Raw genomic sequence first — 22330 nt, 5'->3', positions numbered from 1 at the left:
TTGCACCTCAGCTGGTTATGCACAACCAGTAAAAGCCTCAATTGTTCAACCTTGAGCTGAGCCCCACAGGGATCAATAGTGCTTTGTCCCCCCTGCCACCACCTCTCAGGCTGCCACCACACATGGGTACCAACCCCATGGCCCTGACCACAGCACCCATGAGCAAGGCCCTCAGGAAGGTTTCATCCTTGTGGTTGAAAGAAGCAGAAACATGAATGGGACTGTTCCTGTCAGCTTGAGTACAAGCTCCTCAGGACAGGAGCTGCCTTTGCCTGCTGTGTTTGTCTGCCCATCCAGGACAGAAGGATGGGCAGTGAAACCTCTGGTAATGCGACTGTCCCTGTTCATATTGTTGCTAAGCCAGTTCACATGGGGCCCATATTTAGGGCTTCTGCTGAGAGGGAGTTTATCAATAAGAATATGAACATACATGAATCTTTATTTTTCCCAGGAAGCTCTTCCTCAGTCAACCAGGCATCTAGCGTGGCTCTGAATAAGATGGAGAGATGAGGAATGATAAATGATAAAGCCTCTGGACTGCGATCTCAGCAGCTTATGAGGAGGGAGAAGTCGCATTAGCCTGAATAAACATAAGTCAAGAAAGACGTGAACTAAAACTAAGATGAGCTGAAAAGCTCATTGCCTATCATGTCTAAACTATCTTACTGGATTCTTTTCTTGGCTCTGTTAGTTGTTATCTTGGTGCATGGTGCAGCAAAACCAGAGCACCTCCTAACATAACTAGCCACAGACGGGTAGGCTGCCTGTGGTAGCCCACACAGAACGTGTCGGCGTGATGAACGGTATGTGGCCCTGGGCTGGGACCCTGTCCAGGCTGTGGTGCAATTACTGGAAATTTGATGCGACCGCATTCAGTGTGGAAAAAATAATCTATACCTTTGTGGGCCACGGATTGTGTAAGTTATGAGTTAATATGAAGGAGAAGCAATATAGAGTAACACCCACTCTTTGTAGGAAGTCGCAGAGGGGAGAGTCTGGGGTTTGTCCCTTTCAAGAGATGAGAGACTGCAGCACATCCCCAAGTGAAATATTTTTAATGCTGACAACTGCTAACTCACGTAGTCTGCATCAGAAATCATCGATACACATCCCCACTCCACCTGAACAAATCACGGTTTCCTGACAAATCCAGTTCAGAGGGCTGCTACGCCCTTTTCCATGGCTTACCATTACAAACTGGGATGGCAGAAGTCATGGAGCACAGCAAGCTTAATAAGCCCCCAGCTGTGTCCTGAATCACAGGAAAGTGATCCGATAGGAGCAGGGAGGTGCTGGCCTGCTGCTGGAAGCTGCACGTCGGTGGTCCCAGAAGACAGCTCTGCTGGCTGGAGGAGAAGGGCTGGCAGAGCTCTTTGTGCTCCCAGGCAATGCCTATCGCGCTACCCACAGCCAGCCCGAGCAGGCTGCCAACGTCCTCAGCGTAACGGCCTGTCCAATAGGGAAGGGAAGGGTCCGGCTGACCCCCTCCACCTGCTCTGTCTAAATGCAATCAGTCAATCGTCTGAAGAGGAATGGGAGAGCAAGGGCTTGCGTCATCCCAAGGAATGGCATTCCTGCTTTCAGTAAATTAAAGCTGATCTGTATTGTCATTTACCACTGGAATTATTGTTTTTCCCCTTACTGGCCTTTCTCCCAGGTGTCAGCGCTACAGTCAACCACCACAGCCACGCTTTAGCTATCTCACAGGGTAAGGAGATTTTTTTTCCTATGGATCTCTTCAGGCCTTGGAGACTTAGAGCTGATGCGAGAAAAATGCCTAGTTCAGCTGCTCACCGAAGGACCAGCAAAGGAAGCAATATAGCATTTTGTAAAGCAATTTTTTTAACTTCCCAGATAGGCAGATGAGCGGGCTACAACCGCTCCCGAGGCCCAGCAGCATTTAAATGAACTATCACATGCATCCCTGCCTTCTTTGCCTAAGTAGCAACACTGCTTTCCTCTTGCATTTGCATCTTCCACTTCCCAGCCAACAAGAAATAAATCATTTCTGTGGTCCTAACTCAGGTAATTAGCCAACAAACCCTATTGACGAAGTCAATGAGTGAAAGAAGCAGCAGACAAATTCGCTAATGAACTCCTTGAGGAGAGTACACAAAGAAAAAGTAATATGGCCCTCTCGCCCCCCAATGCTGGTTTAATTTCACAACCTGTCCATTCAAAGCCTCCTACACAAGCTCAATAACGTTCATTCTTCCAGTTCTGCAGTCACGAGTTTAACCACACACAAAAAAAAAAAAAAAAAAAAAAAAAAAAAAATCCAAGGAGAAAGATGTATTTTAGGAACTTTTACAATGATCTAAAATAGCTCTTTGATACATAGCAGATGTCTTCAAAACTAGCATAAATGGAGCCAAAATGCCTTACAGTTCTGGAAAAGGGAGATTCCAAGATAAGACGTGTTTCTAACTGCAGCGGCTCTGGAATAGATTTGGAATTTATATTAACTGTCAGCCTCAAGGAAAACATTTAAAAGAAGCCCTTCTGTCCCCCATTTTGGGACAAGTGCTTTATTGGGTTACATGCTGCTCAAAGACCTGATGTCTGTGTGAAAGCAGTTCCTCTGTACCCATAAAAGATAGCAGATGGGTTGAGATGGGGGAAAAGAGAGAGAACAACAAGCAGCGAGACATGGAGGTGACAGACTGGGGACCGCCTGCCCTTCATCCCTCGCTCTAGTCAGTTAGGAAGGGGGTGCTTGGCAGGCAGGGGGGGACTGAGGATGGATTGGAAGGGAGTCAGTGAGATGGTGCTGAGGGATGCTAACAAGGCAACACCTCTGAGACACACAGCACGGGAGAAAAAGCATGAAGGGGCACGCTGGAAAACTGCCCCTGGAATCATAGCACGGACGGGATTCCCCAGTCCTGTTGCTCACCAGAGGGGATAGCCAGAATGAAGATTTGCTCTGAGGAGCCTTTGTAAAAGGGAGAAAAGAAGTCTTTGTCTGATACAACAGAGTAGGTGGTACAACTGGAAAAAACAGCACAAAGCACAAACGTGCAGCCAAAGCGATGATTCAGGACAAGAATCTTCTTATTACGGCTCTGAACAATGCACCTCGTGTACCAGCCCTTAGTTTTCATGAAGATTTAAGCCAGCATCGTTGCAACACCCTCACCTTGGACAATGCTGGGCAGAATAGCTAGGGAGTGTCTCCTGCTTCAGTACAAGAAATAATTTGATGCAGGACTGAAAGATGATGCAGCAGTAAGATGGAAGCTTTGAGATGAAATAAAGCTTAAGAGCAGAAATGCCAGAGCTAGAAGGTTCTAGATACAGATTAAAGGTTAAAAAACCCCAGGTTCTACTTCCCTATATATGCAAATGGCACAGTGCTGCTTAACGCTGAAAATAGCTTAAGAGGAAAGTCAGGTAGTGAAGATAACACCACAGAGTATGTTCCCCTCATCAGCTCTGCTCCCACCTCTTCCTGGCAGCCTTTCCCAGTCTTCCTTCTTTTGGTATTGCAATAAATGGGCCAGAAACACAAACTGCATATCTGGCTTTCATATACGTGAATGCTCAGGAGGACTTTGGTTTGGCTGAAGGGATGAGACAGGAAATCTGAGTAACCCCAATCTGAACCACGGGCCCCAAATCCAGGGGCTTCTGGATGCAGCCCTTGGACTGAGCTCTGTTCCAATGTGTCATTCTACCTTTCTCTCTCTCCAACCTTCTTTCTGCAATGTCCTGCCCTTTTCCGGCTGCTGAATTGCAGTAGATAGCTTGGCCGTCTGTAGCACATGCAGAAAGCTTGTACTCTGCCTGCCGCAAACCCTCTTTAACCCTTTGTATATATGGAAGTATCACAGAAGACTATTCACATATAGTCAATGCTTTCTTCATGCATATTAGATGAAAGAATATCTGACAGCAAAAGAAATCAGGTAAAGAGTTCTTCTCTCCTCAAAGGACATTATACAAGAGAAACCTACTTCTTGTTTCCGTCTTACTGATAAATCTTTAGGGGGTGAAGGTTTCCTCGCAACCCAAGCTGCTAACCCCATGGAGTCTGACTACTGAAAGGACTCCTTTCCAAGCTTGCCACATCCCTGAGTGTGTAAGGCACAGTTAGATAGCAGAACAAAGCTGGTGAGTTCTCCTTTATTCCGTCTGCACTCTGCTCTTCGCTCATCTTGCAGCTCATATGCCTTCTTCACTCACCTCACAAGACACAGGAAGGCTGTCTGCCAAAGTGGAGAGTAATATGAAATCACCTGTGCCACTGCTTGCCTCTGGCTTTTAAGGCAAATCAGTGGGAAGCAAATTCCATGGTTTTCAGAACGAACCTCTTCTATGTAATATCTAACCAGAAATCCTTTCCCCTCTCTCTGGCACCAGCAGTGTTTTGTCTCTACCACTGTGCTGTGCATTACCAGCAGCAGAGATTGGCACAACTAGATGAAGACCAAAACTCAACAGAATAACAGGTCCAGTTCTGTAGAGCATCTACTGATAATTTAATTTGTTCTCTAGGACAACTTGGTTATCATGCCTGGGAAATCACTGCAAAACAGGCTTACAGTACATTTAAGAATCTTGCCGCTTTTTTACAGCTGCCTGTATTGCTACGGACATTTTCTATTAATGTTGGAAGAGAAGGAAACTACTGTACAGTTCAGAAATCACCAGCACAGTTTACTCCAGTTGAGACTCTTACCTGTTGGGGTGAGGTGCCTCCAGGTGATGACAGGCTCAGGACGCCCATTTGCCATGCAAACCAGGGTCACGTTGCTGCCCTCATTCACGGTGATGTCCGAGGAGATATTGGAGATCTTTGGTGGAACTGTGAAGACAAAAGAAAGTTGGACCTTGTTACCCAGACTCCTGGAGGGCAGCCTGTGTCTCATTAACCCACCCACCCATTAACCAGGGGCAGCCACAGACTCCTTTCACAGGCTGCGCTCCTCATTGCGACCCGGGTTTCTGAATTTATGTCAGAATAATATGTATTGCTGTTTTAAGGATCTGCAGGTAGAAACGGCCTTTGCTGCAACTGCGATGCTTTGTGTTTAGACAGGTTTGGGGGTCTTCATAAAACAACCCCTAAGAACTTGCCCGAGTGCTCCAAGGCTGCACGGAAGAAGTGGGCAGGCTCCAAGCACTGTCCCAGGTAACTAGTACTCCAAACAGTCCCAGCCACAGTTCTGCCTCCTCCTGCAGGGTGCTGGGCCTCAAGGCACTGTCTCAGAGGGTGTATGGGTTATCGCTGCTTCCCTGGGGCAGACAGAGCCCATGCTGGAGCTGCTCTGCTGCCCACGTAACCAAACGCTCACTGGGGATCGAATCGGAGCGCTGCTAAGCTTATTTCTGTTGTGGCTGCCGTTGAGAAGTGGGGATGCACGCCGTGGCTAATGTGAATTTGGTGAGGGAAGGCACCACAGTGACAGCAGGAAGGTTTCTGCAACATCTTGCAGCCAAGAGGGATCCCCGTGGGCTGCCCACAGTAGGCAGCTTCTGGCTGACGGCGCCTCACATGACACAGCACCAAAAACACGGCAAGGTCTTTAAAGAGTCACAGCACCAGCTGCAGCTCAGGTATTCAGGCTCCTTAAAGACCTTCCAAGCTGAGTTTGTGTCATGGGACCAAAGTGACCATGCTGGGACCTGAACAGCTACTTCCAGGTGTGCAGGATGCCAATTATTGGCCACCCAGAAGACCAGGCTGTTGCAGTCTCTCCTCTCTCACACCCATGTCTTGCTTCCATGCTTCACACCCTGGAGGTGGTGAGGGAGTTTGACTAAAAAGGAAACTTCTAATTTATTTTTTTAAAATATATTTTCAGCTTCTGAATTTGTGTGTAGCGAGGAATGAAACAACATCATTTTCTGCTTTGCTTACCACAGAGTAAACAGACAGCAGCCCCCCCCTCGCCTTCCCCCTCCTTGGCAGGAGTGGCTGATGGCCGTTTTGAGGCAAAGCAGCCTACCAGCTAGGTGGGGAAAGGCAATGAAGCCTGAAGAAAGCAACTCACCACTTCCAGCTGTGTTGCTGGATTCGTTGGAATATTGTTTACAACCCACAGCTCATTAGCCCCTCTGTAGGGCCCAAACACATAGGCAATGCTTCAGCATCTATGACCACGGGACCCCCTTGGAAGGACAGGGGATCCCAAGCAGGAACAGGACCTGTGGGATGAAGTGAGGCAGACATCTCTCCTGACAGGCTCACTCAGCCAGGCAAGGAGGAATTTAAACTGGGCACACTGGGGAAGCGTTGCCATGATCTGGGAAGAAGTGGCAGCACAGAGGGCAGCGAGGAAGCAGCTGGGGGCCAACAGAACCGGGAAGGCTTTTGCACTCCCCTTGTGGAAGCAGGATCCCTGGGGGCCCATCTCAAATGCCTGTTGCACCAACGCAAGTATCAGGGTGAAAAGATAGGAGGCATTAGGTGTTCGTGCAGATTTGCAGTGCTATAAATGCATTGAGAAGACAGAGCTGCTGTGGGACAGCTCTCAGGCCCGGCAGTGCCGTGCAGGGTGGAGATGGGCTGGAAAGGCAAGGAGATGAGGTGCACTCTGCAGAGGAGTGGCTGGAGTGCACCCAGCTCTGGGCGGTGAACTCACTGGGAGCTTAGGCATAAGGACCAGAGGATATCACAGTGTCACCCCTGTTGGGCGGTATCTGCTACCAAGCCTTTAAGAAGAGGCAGTGGACAAAGACTGCTTTAGAGAGATGGAAGAAGCCTCACAATCACAGTCCCTGGTGAGGGACTTCAACCACTCTGATTGTTGCTGGGAAGGTGAAAGTACTGGGCTCAAGCAGTCCAGGAGATGCAGGGGTCCAGCAGGTTCAGCATGACTTAGCAGTAAGCCCTTGCAGCAAAGACCAAGCATCCCATGTTGTACTAGCAGGAGTGCAGCCCCACAAGTGGAGGGAAGTGATTATGTCCCTTTATATGGTGGTTGTTAGACAGCATCTGAAGCACGACACCAGTTTTGGGCTCCCCAGTACAAGGCCATTGACATACTGGAGCAAGTCGACTGGAGGGCTCCCAAGATGGTCAGAGGGTTACAGCATGTGACCATGACGTACCAGGAGGACCTAAGAGAGCTGTGTCTGTTCAGCCTCAAGAAGAGAAGGCTGAGGAGAGATCGTTATTGCCTTCTACAAATAGCTCGTGGGAAGGTGCATAGAAGACAGAGGCAGGCTTTCCTCAGAGGCGTGCAATGACCAGGGAAAAGCAGCAGACACAAGCTGCAATGTGGGGAAAATTCTGACTCAAAATTAGAAAAAAAGCTTTTACTTTGGGGAGGTCAAAACCAGGAACAGGTTCCCCAGAGAGGTGGTGGAAACTCCATCCCCGGAGATACGCAACATTTGCCTGGATGAGGCCCTCAGCAACCTGCTCTAACAGGCACCAGGAAGAAAGGAGAAGGGACCTTGGAAGCTGGTTTGCTGCACAAGAGCTAGAACTGACAGCTGATCCGCTCATGGTGAAGCAACCAGATCAAAGCATGTTGGGGGAAAAACTGACTGCTCAGGGTTCCCTTCCCTGGGGAGAAGGAATTTCAGAGTAGGCACATCTCCCTAGCAGCACAATAGTAGGTAAAGCAAAGCACAGCAGAAAATCAGCCTCTTCCTCTCAAAGCAAAATCTCCTCACAAACACAAGCCCTGGTACATTTTACGCCGGTGACGCATCATGAGCCATCGCAAGTGTGTCTGCACATGTAGGAAGAGGTAGGAAACAACAGAACAGAACAAAAATAAACATTGCTGGAGAACGCTGATGTTGTCAAAGAATTTGATCCCACCGTATTGAGGGGTACATGAGAGCTGAACTGCCCATTTTGTGCCTTCCCCCCCCCCCCCCGTATCACACCCCCATTCTGCACAGCAAATGCCTGGCCGTACAAAACAGCAATCAGACAGTGATCCTGGGAAGTAAGTGAAGCACTTTCTCCTTCTCCTTTCTGTCCCACTGGATGAGGGGAGCCCCACGTCTCACAGTCTAGGACAGACAGACCCATCGCTCCAGCCAGCAGAGCTGCAGGCTGGGAAAGCCCTGGAAGTTCTGGTGCAGAAATCAAAACCGCTACTCCTACCACAGGGAACAAAGCAACTTGGAAGGCCACCTCAGTCCTGTAGCAGCACGGCTACCTGTAGTACGTACCGTGTTTCACATCTGAGACCACCATGCACTGGGGAGGACAGAGGGGGAAAGAACCACGGAGGCTATATGTGCAAGAGTTATGTCCAGGCTGCTCCATCAGGGGACACGGCGATGGTGACCTCAGAGTGTCCTCGGCACAGATTCTCCATGGTGTGCTGGCGAACATGGGTAAGCACACCCCAGGAGCAAAACCGGTGGCTAGACTACATTTTGGGGATTTTATCTTAACCTCAAGGAGTTAACATTTACATCAGGGAAAAAAGCCACGCCACAAACCAAGCAGAACTAAGTTCAAGCTCAAATAAGTGCAGAGCAGTCCGAGCTCTTGGTAGAATGGTGCAATGCCAGCCAGAATGGTTGAGGAGAGAGCGGAGAAAGCTGCTACGAGGCATGAGCAGCAGAGTTGCAGTTAGGACATGTGTACACTGCCGTCAAGTCATTTTAGTTTGCAAAGGATCAAGTAAAATCAGCAAATACAAACAGACTGACCATGCCAACCAAATGCCCAAGAGGAGGAGCATGTGTCCAGATGGTCATATCAGGCTTACCACTTTTTCAGACGAGGCAGAAAAGGGCATCCAAAGCTGAAATCATGTCAGGAGTATAATGGCTGGTTCCTTTCAGCTGCCACCCTAGTCAGAGGGCAAGGAAAGGCTGAGAGGAGGGGGAACAGGGCAGGAAATAATTTCCCCGTGAACGTAACATTTGGTTTGCTTTGTCTGCTTAGGCTCCAAAGCCAGCTAGCATTAAAAATGACTGGATCTTAGTGGACATTAATTTCACTCAGATAAAAAGTCAGAGACTTTTAATTTTCAGGGTGTCAAGCCAGCATGTTAAAATGCCAAAACTGTCAGCACCAGCAACAGTTAGCATTGCCTCCTTGGCACTTGTCATTACTTTGCACACACCTTTTTAGGACAGTCTTAAAATGAAAAGCTTTGACCTTATTATTTTTGCCCATTGTGGATTGTGCTACATTTTCACAGTTCCCAGACGGCTGGAAGAAGGACTGCTGAGAATAAAACCTCCCGGGACCAGGATCTTGTGGGTGTCACAGCCTTCTTTCACCCAGCCGCCTCTTGTTGACCTCAGCTGGAGAACTCTCCCGTGTCCGGGCTCTCCGAACCATTAGCACAGGCAAAACCACAGCCTGCGGACCCACCGCAGGGGAAGCACTACAGTTAAACAGCACTTTCGGGCATTTTCATATTCTGCCTAACAACTTGTCCCTCCAGGGGAGACCAGGCTGCTCCTGGACACTTCTGGCTCCAGGGCCAACGGGAAAACACTGCCAGGCTCTCTGGTACTGCTGAAAAAGATAAAATGGCCAGATTTTTTCCTTCCTTTCAGTTTAAATGTGACAGGGGTGTCCATTCACCAGTGCTTAGGATCCCTGTGGACAGGGTGGGGAGCAGAGAGCGACATAAAAGGGAGCGCAGTGTAGCACCCCACTGCTCCGTCCCCAGAGTGGTAGGATGCCCTACCCACGCCACAGAGAGATTCTGGAGAGATGGAAATGAGCTCAGAGAAGAATGGCTTGGAACTCAAGTATTTCTTTCTTCTACATTTCACATCTACAGAACAAGCCTGATGCCAGCTCAGCATCTCATCTTGCATGTCACTGACAGCAAATAACAAACCCCAGAGTAACCAGTACCCATTCTCCTGGAGCAGCTCGCATGGGCAGGAGCAGAACAAGGGCAGAGATGCTGTAGGGTGCCCTGGGCTGGGAGAGCTGGAAGGAGGGGGAGCCGCAGAACATCAGGGGTGCAAAGGCAGAGGTGGTGCAGGAATTCAAGTCCCAGGCAAGACACAGTGACAGAGCTAGGTAGGACAGGCTTGCACAGAACCTGCTTGCACCAAGCCTGTTCTAGTTAATTGCCGTCAATCCTTCACTTTCATGACAACTGCAACTCACATTAATTTAAATAATAAGAAAGACTGAGACATGAAAAATAGAGCACACTCCCCCAGCGCAATCACTGTTGCTCTCAAGATGAAAGCAAGTGATTTGTTTCCACAAAACATTACCATGTCTCAAAAACACCCACTACAGCAGTTATTACAAACCAGGGGCTGCATGCAGGAGGCAGCAAGAAAACCACAAACAAGAGAACACACAAACATCTGCTGTTGTTATCCTTGCCTTTTATGACCAAACCCCTTCAGAGCTCAAAACTCCTCCTGAGATATTACTTGGGATCGTGTAGGCAGGCTGGATCGGCTTTATCATTCAGGGCTGTGGAAGCTACACGGTGGTGCTACACCCCTAATTTCCCAGTACACGAGTCAGCCCAGTGGCTAAGAGGTGCGAGGTAACATCCAGGAAGGCAGCTCCTTTCCAGGAGTGCCACAGAGGATGGAACGAGAAAGCATCAAGGCCACCCCTGCTGAAGGTTATAACCAGCAATGCTTCTAGAGGTCTTCTCCTGTCTTTGTACTGGAACTGGCCGTGCTACAGCTCCCGAACAGTTCAAATACCTGCCTTTTGATCAGAGCATCCACACACAGCACAGGCACAAAGTAGCAGGAATGGGAGCCACTGCTTAGCAGAAGCGGTACCTACAGGTGGTGTCTGGCTCCTGCACGGGTTGCACTCTGCTGTCATAGTGATTCACACCAGGAGGAGGAGGGTGGGGTTGTGAGACAAGGGCAGGAAGCACGGGACTAGGAACTTGAATTGTCGGGATGAAAAATGTGAACAGAGGGATGTGGAGACAGAGTTGGAAGGTGGCTCTGAGCCCTGTAAACACACTCACATGAGGGTCACAGTCAGATGGTCTGACTGCTCCCTTTGGGCAAACGGAGCTTTGCTTGGGACCATTAGATACAGTCTGACACTGTGGGGCAGCTACTTCCCAATCTGAAATTACAAGTCTGCTTAACAGTCAGGTATTTTGTCAATAAGTCACAAAATACATTAAAGAAATAATAGAACTCTTACTCCCAGTCTACAGACGTACAATGCAGCAAAAGCTATTTAATCCCTCCAAGACGCAGAGGCAAACAGTGCTGAAAATTCCTAAGAAAGCCCATAAACTTCATTTAAGTGCTCTAACGGCTTGCCCCAAGAAGGGCACCTTGGATACAAATAAAGAAAGTCACCACAACCCCTTCCATATATCCTCATTAGTTAGTTGCTTCCTCCAGCCTATTTACCTTCCTCTCTATTGGCAAGTAGGACCCCCATCTGCTGGAGAAAATTAAGGCTCCCACCCACTAATCCACAGGAGCCCCTGCTTTCAGGGCAAAAAGAAAACATCAGGACTTCTCTCCAAAGTCAAAGGAACTTTGCAGGCACTAAAGCCCTCCGCAGGTGCCTATCAATTAGCCTCGAGAGTTCTCATTTCCTTGTCCCCAGCTCCCAATTAACAGCACTTTGCAACAAACGCAAAGATGCTAATAAGCCCCAAGGCAGAGGTAGGGGGGATGCTGACCATCATATGGCCCTTGAATGCTTTAGAGTTGCCACCTTGCTCAACACAATTAGGGGTCCTTTCCTGGGGCAATTAATTGACAGCAAATTGGCCTCATTAGTCATTGTTTAGTTAAAGTGTTTAGTGGGGAGAGAGGACCTGAAGAAGGGGCTGAGCTGCTAAACACAACTAAATGGTTTAATTTCCCTCTTATGTGTGCAGCAGGCTAATCACAGCTCTTTACAACCGTAACAAGAAACAGCTTGTTGCTGCTTAGGTCCGCAAAGGGAGCAAGCTGAGGGCTGGGAAGTAAAAGCCAGACACCCTTTGGGATGCGGCATGCTAATGTTTCTGAAGCACTTTACAGGCAAAATGCAACATGAGACCCAAGACGTGTTTTTCACGGTTTGAAGTTAAAGAGAGTAGACTCCGAAACATCCTTCTGACCTCCTGCTCTGCTAGGCTTCTTTCACCCTGCCAGTGCCTTTCCTGGCATTAAAGCTTCTGGTGAAGTAGGGGCAAACACTGAAGGCTTGGTTTTGTTTGTTAATCCCCTGGGAACCAAAAACCTCTCAAAATACACTACAGTGTTTTTACAAGGTGTAAAAATCGCTTCTTTCTATTGTCTGAAAGCGGGTGCCTTGCCACATCCATCCCCAGTGGCCTTTAGGGAAGGCTCTATCCCAGTCAGAGCATGGAAACCACTTGAGACCTGCCCTTCCCAACCCAGGCATGTGGCAGATCACTGCTGATGCCAGGAGAGGTGGGGCTGCAGGAGGCACAGGGGCTGCAGGAGGCACAGGGGCTGCTGGCTTGGCCCTTGCATCTTGGCAGGCTTCCCCCATCGTGCAGCTGAGCCTCGCCCACGGAGATGCCGCGCAGGAAATTACTTCCATCCAGATGGGGACTGCACGTCTCGCGCTGACTGGGAGCACAGGATCGGGCAGGATGCTGTAAATCAAAGCCATGTGGAAAGCCCTCCCAGTTTGCTGAGCTGGGTAGTGTCTCAGAGCTCGCCGCCTTTGAGAGGAAAAGCTGACAAGCCAAACCGTTTTGTCCAAAGGAAGGCTCTGCCTCACCCAATAGACAGTTAAGTGTCTGGACTATTTTTCCACATAAAATTGCATGCGGAACCCTTCCAGTACATTGTTTCGTAGCAGAGAGCAGCATGGAGTGTAAATCTGTTGGTCTGTCCTGTTCATGAACTGTTGGAAAAGTCAGAACAGAATTGGCCTCTATTGCTTAAACTTATTCCCACTGGTTTGATTTTTTTAAAAAAAACTTGTCGCCATGAAATTTTCAGGAGAGAAGTTATTTCACTTCCTGACCAAGAGAGGAACAGAGAGAACTGAGTAGCTTAAGTTCTCAAGCCAGCCTTGGCTTTCAGTGCACTCAGGTGACCTTGTGGGACAGGGATAAAAGCAATCTCACTCCTGCTCCTAGGCAGCATCTCAGCTTTAACCCCCGACGCCAGCCTTTCCCCCTAAAGCAGTTCCAGCTCCAAGCCTGAGCCCCAGCCTTGGCCCCGTGCTGACAGCATTTCACCCACACCTGCCTTTTCGGTGTGTCCCCCCCTTTCTCCAAGCACAAGATCACCAATCCATGTTTGTGGGTTCTCATGCAGCCCAGGAGGACAAGTGCTCAGTCCCGTGCCCAGCGTGTAAAGGAAAGCACAAAGCCCAAGCCAGGCGTATGTCTGATATCCCCTTACTGCCAGATTTGGATCTCTGGATACGAAGTATAGGTTCTTTGCTACAAAACATCTTTTTTCTTTTCTATTAACATATCAAATTTATGCGGGGACTGCAGTGAACCACTTATCTGCGGTTCATCTCTTTTAAGGACAGCTCTGTGCATTTGCCATTCTTGTTGCTCCGGTTCTTTCCACTTGTAAAACTGACTGCAAGAGCTTTATGGCTAAACCTGCTAGAGAGTCCTGCTGTGGAAACACAGCTTCTTCACCAGACACATGTAAACAACAACAGAAGTGCTTGCCATGCTAATGCCCAGGGATTAACCCTTGGAATAACGCCTAATCCCAAACACTTTAAGGACTGCAGATGTACACAGTTCTAGTCTTTGTTTCAAGTGTGCTCAAATATTCCCTTAAACCATTTTTCAAATGGGGGAAGTATTCACTTATGGGACTGAAACAATACAATTATTTTTTTTCCTCCTGCAGATACAATCAGCCAAACCGGAAGAGAAATTCTGTGAGAAAAGTTGTCCTTAGTCTCTAGATCCTCCAAAGACATCTCTAAGGATTTTGTTAAGAAAAACTTTTTCACAGAAACCTTAAGCATGTTGGATGTACATGATATGCAGCTGAGTCCTATTATGCAGCCTTTCTAGGGCTTGGTTCAGAGCCCAGGGAGCTCCTCCTCTGATGTTAACGGCCTTTGGACAAATTCTTATACAACAAGAATGGGTGATGGCTTCAAGGAAGCATCGCAGCCAGAACAGGGAGGCTTTATTAGGCAGTTCAGAGCAAAAAGCAAGATTATGTGTTTTTAGCTGAGTCCCAGCAGTCCTTCCTGTTAACTCCTTCTTTGAGAAGTAGACTAGGGAGCACTGGACAGGTATGAGAAGAAAGCACAGAAAAAAAGCCTATGCCAGGGCAAGAGGTACAGGTTCAGAGAGGCTTTCTATATGTTAGGAAGATGACTGGGATTTTCCTGATTAGGCAAGCAGGGGAGGAAGTTCATTTCAGCTAACGCCCCATTCTGGATGAAGATTCAATTATCCATCATAGCTTTACATGCAGAAGAAACGGAGCTGAAGTTTTTGTTAGTTTTTCTGTTTGCTTTCAGATCTTGGGCCGTCACTTATGTTCAGCTCATTAGGGACAGACGATACAATCAACAGAACAAACTTCATAAACCACGCGATAGACATCCGTATACAGGCTGAAAAGAAAAGGTAGCTTTCTCCCAGTCCTGTTCTCAGATTCCTTTGGCTGCCCATGGCTGATCCCACAGCCTCTGCGATAAGCCACAGGGCAGTGATGACAATGCCCCGACTTGTGCACACCCACATCCCCAAGGACCTGGCTCCGTTTCAGCTGAACCCGACAGCTTCTCAGTCAAAAGCCTCTCAAATCAAACGCACGTGGTACATGTAAAACATCCTTCATTAGCAGTCTTTTCTTCCTTACACATTGGAACCAGCAAAATGGAGTGGGACAGCCTGATGTAACCACCTTTCAAGAGTGCTTTCGGGCTTCTAGGGGAGCAGAAAGCTACCATTGCATTTTGGACATGGTGGGTTTGCTTCTGGTCCAAAGTATAAAGAACAAAGCTAATCATCCCATACTCAGACCTCTACATGCTTTGTATAGAATTCACTCTTGCGTTCAGTACACAGATCTGCAGAAGGGTGGAAAGTACTGTACGCTGCCCTTGATCTATAACCGTCCAACTCATGGCCTAGCACCCATCTGGTAAGAAACCACTGCTGTTTCCCCAGCAAGAGGATTCTCTTTGTCCAATTCAGCAAATGATGGACAATCTCTAACACAAGCCACCACAGCTGCTTCCCCAAGTAGTCAGCTCAGCAATCAGAAGACTAATGTCTTAGCAGAGAGCAGCTGCCTCTGCTGATGCCAAAAGCCTCGCCAAAAAACATTTCAAGCAAAAATGCACCTGAAACAAATCCCCATCCCCCCAAAAATCACAAATTTTGTGTGTCAAAAAAGACTGAAAGTGCAACTCCACATTTTTTCAGCTTGGGCTGCTCAGCACATTCCTGCACTGTCACTATTGCTGGATCCACAGATGGTGGTCTTCCCCAGCACGCATGGGTATGAAATGCCAGCTGTGAGACCTTCAATTGTTAGCTGTTGCTGGGCTCGGTGATAGCTGCAGCAGCGTGTTTTCTAAAGGCCAGAGTGTTATCATCAGCCATCTGAGAAGGGAAAGCCAAAGAGTTCAGGGCAAAGAGTGCCTTCTGTCAGCACTGCTCACCTACACAAGTCTGATCCAGCTGAACAGAGGAAAAAACCAAATATAGTACTCCTGAAGTAAAGGTATCTTTGAACCAAGTATGCAGCTGGCTAGAGCTGAGATGTGATTGTGGTGATCTCCTTCCCACAAACCACCCGAGAGCCGAGGTTTCCTGCGAAGGAGAGCTTCTGCTGTCCAAGACTCCCTGCCAAAGGAGCACGCTCTGTTTTGGTTCAGCCACGTGCAGCAGCACCTTAACGTCTTAGAAGTTTCCCACTGTTTCCTTTTCCAAGCTTTGCCGTGTGGTAGAGATGTGCTGTATACATGCAGACAACCACAAGGGAGGAGAGGGAAAGATTCCAAGAGCTTTGCTCTGTAAACACATTACCGGTGCCATTTCAATTAAAGGAGAATTTCTCCCAGACTGCCAAGCATGAGGTTTATTCCTTGCAGCCTGCAGCTTTATCAGGACACACAAAAACACTGACTCTCCCTCTTTCCCCGGTGGGGTTCATGTCCGCCCGCCTCAAAATTGACAAATTTTTTGCTGGTCTCTCAGTGTTAGCAAACGGAGGTAATTAGCATATTATACGCTAGGATTGCAGAGAAAAACAGGGGACAAGAGCCTTGGGTACTGAGTTTCCACCAGAGCTAAGCAGGATTACCCACCCAAGTTGGCCTAAGAGGCCGGAGGGAGGCTGGCTCTCCGGTGCCCAGGGTTAGCTATAAACATGGGTGCCTACAAGAAAGAAGCAGCAAAATTTTGTAAGAAGTTTTTGAATAGCAAGTATCAAACTGGGAAGAAATAGGTAGATGTTGCCCATTGAGGAAGATGCAGTTACAGCTGGAAAAGGTTGCCAGCACCTTGATGTTGAGTGGGACAACAGCTTTACAGATACCTTTCATCTAAGGTTCTGCAAGCAAACACTCCCGATCCCAGAAATCCAGTGCTACTGGCTGAAGCAGAGGAATGAGTTGATCCCCTCTGCTGATCAACAAATAACACTAACAAAAGACTACAAATACTTCCACTGCAGCAGGGGATCAAAAAACTATGTCTAATGAAAAACATAAGCCACGTCCCTCTGCTGTAACAGCACATCCAGGTATGAGCATCTGTAATACCACAATTAACAGGGTAAGCAACAGTACCAAAAAACAAAGGAAGGAATGACTTCATGAAGGACTTGGTAGGTCTGGAACTCCAGGTTCAGTGACTGTTCTGCTGCACGCTTGTGCTATAACCGTAAGTCATTCCACCTTTCCAAGGATCAGTTCCCCTTCTCACTCTCAGGGAGCTGTCGCAGCACTCTCCAAACTATCAAGCTGCAACAAGGCCTTTTACCACCTCATACCAGCACACTCTTCATACAGTCCCTCTGCTGCCTTCTCCCCATCCCACCTCATCCAGGGCATGTGTTGTCTCTCCTCTTGCTTCTTCCTCCCTCTGCTGCTCCCTCTTCATCGGCTCTCAACCAATTAACAGAACCAGCCACAGCTGCACCTTGTCTACATCGGCCAACCCACCGCCCCTGAAGCCAGCCCACAGCTGTATGTTATCAATGATAATTAACTGCCTTCATTCCTCTACAGGGAGCTACTGCATGGAAGATGTATGGCACTCCCAGGGACTGGTACCTGGCTTGTGTCACAAGAGGTATGATGCCTTACCATCTACAGCTCCAACAGGTGAGAAAGAGGAGCAGGGGAGGAATATCTGCAAATCCTCATGCTGTTAAAGGGAGTTCCTTATGAGTTGTGCTGCACAGTTCCTCGGCACAGCAAGAAGGGCAAAACCAAGGCAGACCTATCCACAGGCAGATGGAACAGGCCTGATTCTACATTGCTGGTGGTAAAGATAAAATACTCTTTTACATGAAAGGGAATGCAAGGGAGGAGAGAATCAGCCCTGCGGTTCATAAACCCAAGGAAAAAAAGCAGGACCTACAAAACATTATGCAAACTGGAAAGGAACACAAGTATAATCAATATAGTTAGGGATACTGATGAATGGCAGGAATACACTCGTACACTTTCCACTCTGATAGTCATGATATACTGGAGCCTGCAAAAATGATTTCCTTAAAGTACAAAGAGTGATAAAGAAAAATAAAGAAACTTTGCATCAGAACGGAATGATGAAAACTCTGCCAAAGCCTGAGGAAAAGCAGAGATATAACTGAGATGGCATCACACTATGGATCAACCTGCCACCGGATCGGGCGCAGACACTCATGACAAATAGGCACAAGGGATGCGGCGCAAATACAGTGTGACACTATATCCTGGGCATATGCTTGATGTATGGAGGATTAAATGCCACACACACACTGTCCTGGGTAGATTGTATCTAGTGCTGACAGATACCTGAGGGATCTGTCTCTTTCTTTACATACTTTGGCAATTGCCATGCCAACAAAGGATTATGGGACTGGGGGGGTGAGAAGGAGAGATCATTTGCTACTCTGTTTAACAGAGACTTTATCCTCTGGGGGGATTTTGTCAAGATGTTGGATTTCTTCTTAAATGATATTTCTACCTGCCTATACACGTTTGGGTTTGATGGGCTTTTCTCCTTTCCTCTGTCCCTGTGACACAACAGCTCGCTCTTCTGGAGTCCCAAAACAACCCAAAAGCAAACACGGCTTCTGTGTCAGTCTGAAGACCATTGCCCTCAACCCCCGCCCCCACACACGCTGCAAAGGCAAGAAAACAGCCAACGTGCTGTAAAGACCAATTCCTTTCCCTCTCTGGTGAGCCCTCTGATTGATGGCTCCGTTTGTCAGGAGAGACAGACTGCCTTGAGTGAGAGATAGCTAAGCATCACCTGGGGAGGCTGTTGGGGGGGAGAGACACACAGACACAGACAGACAGACAGACGGGCAGAAAGGAGAGCTGAGGAGGGGGCAAGAGGGAAGCAGTGACAGAAGAGTGCAGATGAGAGAAAGACAGCAGCATGTGATGAATTAAGTTGTCAACTTTGGCATCACCTGTGTACCTTGTCATGCCAATAAATTCATTGAAGCTGAAGCTGCACGGCAAGTCAAGACTGAGAGAGTGCTGATGGAAGGAAGAAATAACAGCCCATTTAAAGACTCAGAGCAATTTATTAGTTACCTCGGGAGGGAAGTAGTGACAACGGGGAAGAAGAGGTGTTTCCCCATCGTGCTGGGCAGGCAAGCTCATTTCGGATTCAAGCTGTCCACCCAGTCACGCTGTAGAATGTAAAGGGATTGACAGAGACAGAGACCTGGTTCAAGAAGGAGAAATGCAGGGGAGAGGCTCAGCAGGGTCCGAGGGGCACAGGGCAGACACCTGCCTTTGCGTAGTGCTGCGTGCCTTGTACCTTTCCTTGAGGTGTTGAGGGAAGACTTTGAGAACAAGCAGCCAAATAACCCCGGTGGGAGAGAAGGCAAAGAGCACTGAGCATGGTCACCGTCGCAGGGCTGAGGGAACATGAAGGAAAGCAGAGATGGAAACCACAGCTCTGGCACAGAGGGGTGCTGTGATGGAGAGCTGGGAGGGAGATAAAGCCCTCGGCTGACTTTGAAGTTGGAAGCACGGCACTGAGATGCAAACACTTTGCCTGGCTGTTCCAGGGAAGAACAGTGCTAAGGTGCTTTCCTGCAGAGCTAAGGAGATTGTCACTAACTCGGATAAAGGATCCTGCACATTTCTTAGAAGAGGAGCTCACAGGCTCCTGCCATCTCCCAGAACTCCAGTGAAGTCTGTTAGATGACTGAGGTATAGGAAAACTAATGGGTACTAATGCCCAGGCAGCAGAACGCAGAGCCCAGATCCGCCCAGACGAGGGGTAAGTATGTTCTTTCTCTCCTCCTCCTATTAAAACTTGCAAAACTGAACAGCATCTGTCCCAGCTGTTTGAGAAATGCATCTACATCTACCTCTTCACTCCTTTCCCTTCTTCCCCAACTCACCATTCCCCACACAGGAGCTCTTGCAACCCCTGTGTTCATGGAAGATACCAACTGCCAAAATCTCCCTCCTATCAGCTACGGAGCCTAGGGGTTGCAAAGTTTGATTTCCCAAGCAATCTGAGACCCGCTGTGACCTCATTTGTAGCCATCCAAAGACATTTACATTTATGTGACGAGACGTGTCCACTGACCCTTCCTTGCAATGAGCAGATCTCAACCAACCGCCAGACACTGCACCAAGAAAGAGGAGGAGACCACCTGCTCCAAGGCTCATTCCTCCCATGGCCTCTGCTGCTGCGTGCTCCACTGATGCCCCAGGCACGGACAGAGGGGAAGGGGAGGAAGGAGAAACAAAAACCCCCCAGATTCTTCCCTCAGGCAGAAGTATGGGAGGATTTCCTTTGATCAGGGAGAAATTCTGACTCAGCCACACAGCCGGAGAAGCTACTCTTTTCAGCTTGAGTGAAACAGTGAAGTCTTGCAATTGTCCAGGGTATCTGGAGAGTTTGGGTAGAAGTGTGTGCGCACACGCAAAGCGTTTGACAACTCCACGCAGAGAAATTATACGTGTGGCATAAACTATCACATGGATATCTCTCTGTCAGTATATACATACAAAGTATATACATGGTTAGAATATGTATGTATGTATAGATACATACGTATACATGCACATACATATCCACATACTGACATTTGCTCTTGACACTCCTGGCTTCTGCGAGGGCTCTCATTTGGCTGGTGGTTTGCAAGTGGCCATGCAGCCACGACGGAGCTGTCCTGGCTGGGGTCCCCGAGCTGTGCGGTGCAGCTCTGTTGGCTGCCTTCAATTTGATATCAAATGAGAACAGGGATCTCGCTGAGCCAAGCTCCGTTCTGATCTGCCTGGTCCCCAAATCAGATCAGCAGTAGTGCCCTCAGGCTGTGGCACGATATTAAAGTTGAGGGCAGCTTTAATCTGCTTCACTGTTTGCACAGTGGAAGCTGTGCTTGCCCTACTGGGAAATTACTGGTTCACACCTCGTTCGAGTAAAGCAGACATTTCTTTTCTGGGAGTTGTGATCTTTGGGTTTGTGTAACTTAGTTTAAATGGTCTAAACTGGTGGCTTCCCACCTTTCTCATTCAGAGGACACCTTGCAGTTTTCCGGCAAAGGTACATGCATCATATAGTGAATGTAACTCTCCTGGGAATAGGTTTGGTTTTCCTGAAGTCCACGGATTTCCTAGGACCCACAGACTGAAGGGGGAAGATGACTCAGTGAAGGAACTAGGAGTGAGAAGGTAGCCTGGTGCTCAGCTCAGCTGCAGCACAGCTCCGAGAGCCCTGGGCACCCATCCACAGCTGTCACACTCTCCCCAGGGAAATATCACACCTTCCCCAGGACATCACCCCAAACTACATCCTGGGGTGCATCAAACACAGCATAACCAGCTGGTCAAAAGAGGAGATTATTCCGTTGTATTCAGTGTTGGTGAGGCCTGACCTCGGGTGCTGTGTGCAGTTCTGGGCCCCGCAGTTTAAGAAGGATGTGCAGGTCCTTGACTGCATCCAGAGGAGGGCAACGAAGCTGGTGAAAGGGCTTGAGGGCATGTCCTGTGAGGAGCGGCTGGGGACTTTGGGCTTGTCTAGTTTGGAAGAAAGGAGGCTGAGGGGTGACCCCATCACTCTCCACAGCTCCCTGGAGAGAAGTGGAGAGGGAGGTGCTGAGCTCTTCTCCCTGGGATTCAGCAATAGGACACCTGGGAATGGTTCAGTGCTGCACCAGAAGAGGTTTAGACTGGACATGAGGAAGCCTTTCGTTACCGAGAGTGTGGCCAAGACACTGGAACAGGCTTCCTAGAGAGGTGGCCAATCCCCCAAGCCTGTCGGTGCTTAAAAGACATTTGGACAATGCCCTTAATAACATGTTTTACTTGGTCAGGCCTGAATGGGTGAGGCGGTTGGACTAGATGATCATTATAGGTCCCTTTGAACTGAAACAATCTATCCTACTTTATCAGACACCTGACATTTCAGGGTTTTTTACTCTGTCCTGATGGTACCTATCAGGCCATCTCTTCTGCTTTTCAGGTTTCCCCAAAACGGTGAGTAGATTTTTTGATTGTTCGTGTTGGTTTCTTTCTTTCTTTTTTTTTTTTTTTTTTTTTAAGTGGAGAGTTGTTGGGAGAAGGAGACAGCCAGAGTTAGGTTCCTGCTAGGATGCTGTTGGCAGCCAGGGAGAACAGGGAACTAGAAGGGTGAGCTGGGCAAAGTTGCCTACAGAAAAAAAGTTGGTACTGAGACGAGCTAAAAGAAGCCACAAAAACCTGATGGCAAGTTACCCTGCACTCCATCACACGCAGAGATCCTGGGCTGCACAGTGCACCACTGTTAGCTGAGGGACACGGAGAGCTTCGAGCAGGTCCATTTACTTAAAGAAAAGGCTGGAAAGTGGGGAATTCCTAGGAATTAGTACTTGTCAATACATACCAGAGCTGCACACGCAGGTTGGAGAGAGAAATGACAGGAATAGGGAATATTTGATGAAGAGACAGGTAGTGACAGCTGCGGAAGATGATGGGGGTTGGCAGAAGAGGGAAAGGCATGGGAAAGGCAGAACTGAAGAGGTGGCTGAGAAGTACTTGTGTAATTCATCTTGAAAGGATCTTCTTGAAAGACACAGTAACAGGGGCATGGGTGAGGAAGGCCACAGAAGAGGCACAAGCCTGCAAAAGCATGTCCACATACACCGCCTCGCTGCCAGCAGCCTTCGGAGCTCGGATGTCCCTGTGGCAGCCTGATGAATTTTCACTTACTATGGGAGAGAAAGGAAAAAGTCTCACAAGTTCTTAGTCTTCTTCTGCCAGCAGGATTGAGTTGATTATCAGCCCTTTAGCAACAGGAGCAGAAACCTAGAG

General features: G+C 48.4%; 1 protein-coding gene across 6 annotated transcripts in view; it reads right to left on the bottom strand.

The window, feature by feature from the left end:
• The window catches only part of LSAMP (limbic system associated membrane protein), a 1038741-nt gene that overhangs the window by 107759 nt on the left and 908652 nt on the right, over nucleotides 1–22330 (bottom strand). For all 6 annotated transcript variants that reach the window (XM_080393375.1, XM_080393373.1, XM_080393376.1 and 3 more), the window contains one exon: nucleotides 4682–4807. In XM_080393375.1, the coding sequence (XP_080249501.1) occupies nucleotides 4682–4807 (126 nt within the window). The remainder of the gene's footprint in view (nucleotides 1–4681; nucleotides 4808–22330) is intronic.

Source organism: Falco punctatus (genome assembly GCF_963210335.1).
Source record: "Falco punctatus genome assembly, chromosome: 6".
Taxonomy (NCBI): Eukaryota; Metazoa; Chordata; class Aves; order Falconiformes; family Falconidae; genus Falco; species Falco punctatus.
Note: the sequence above shows the minus strand (reverse complement) of the source record. Positions and strands in the feature narration are given on the sequence as shown.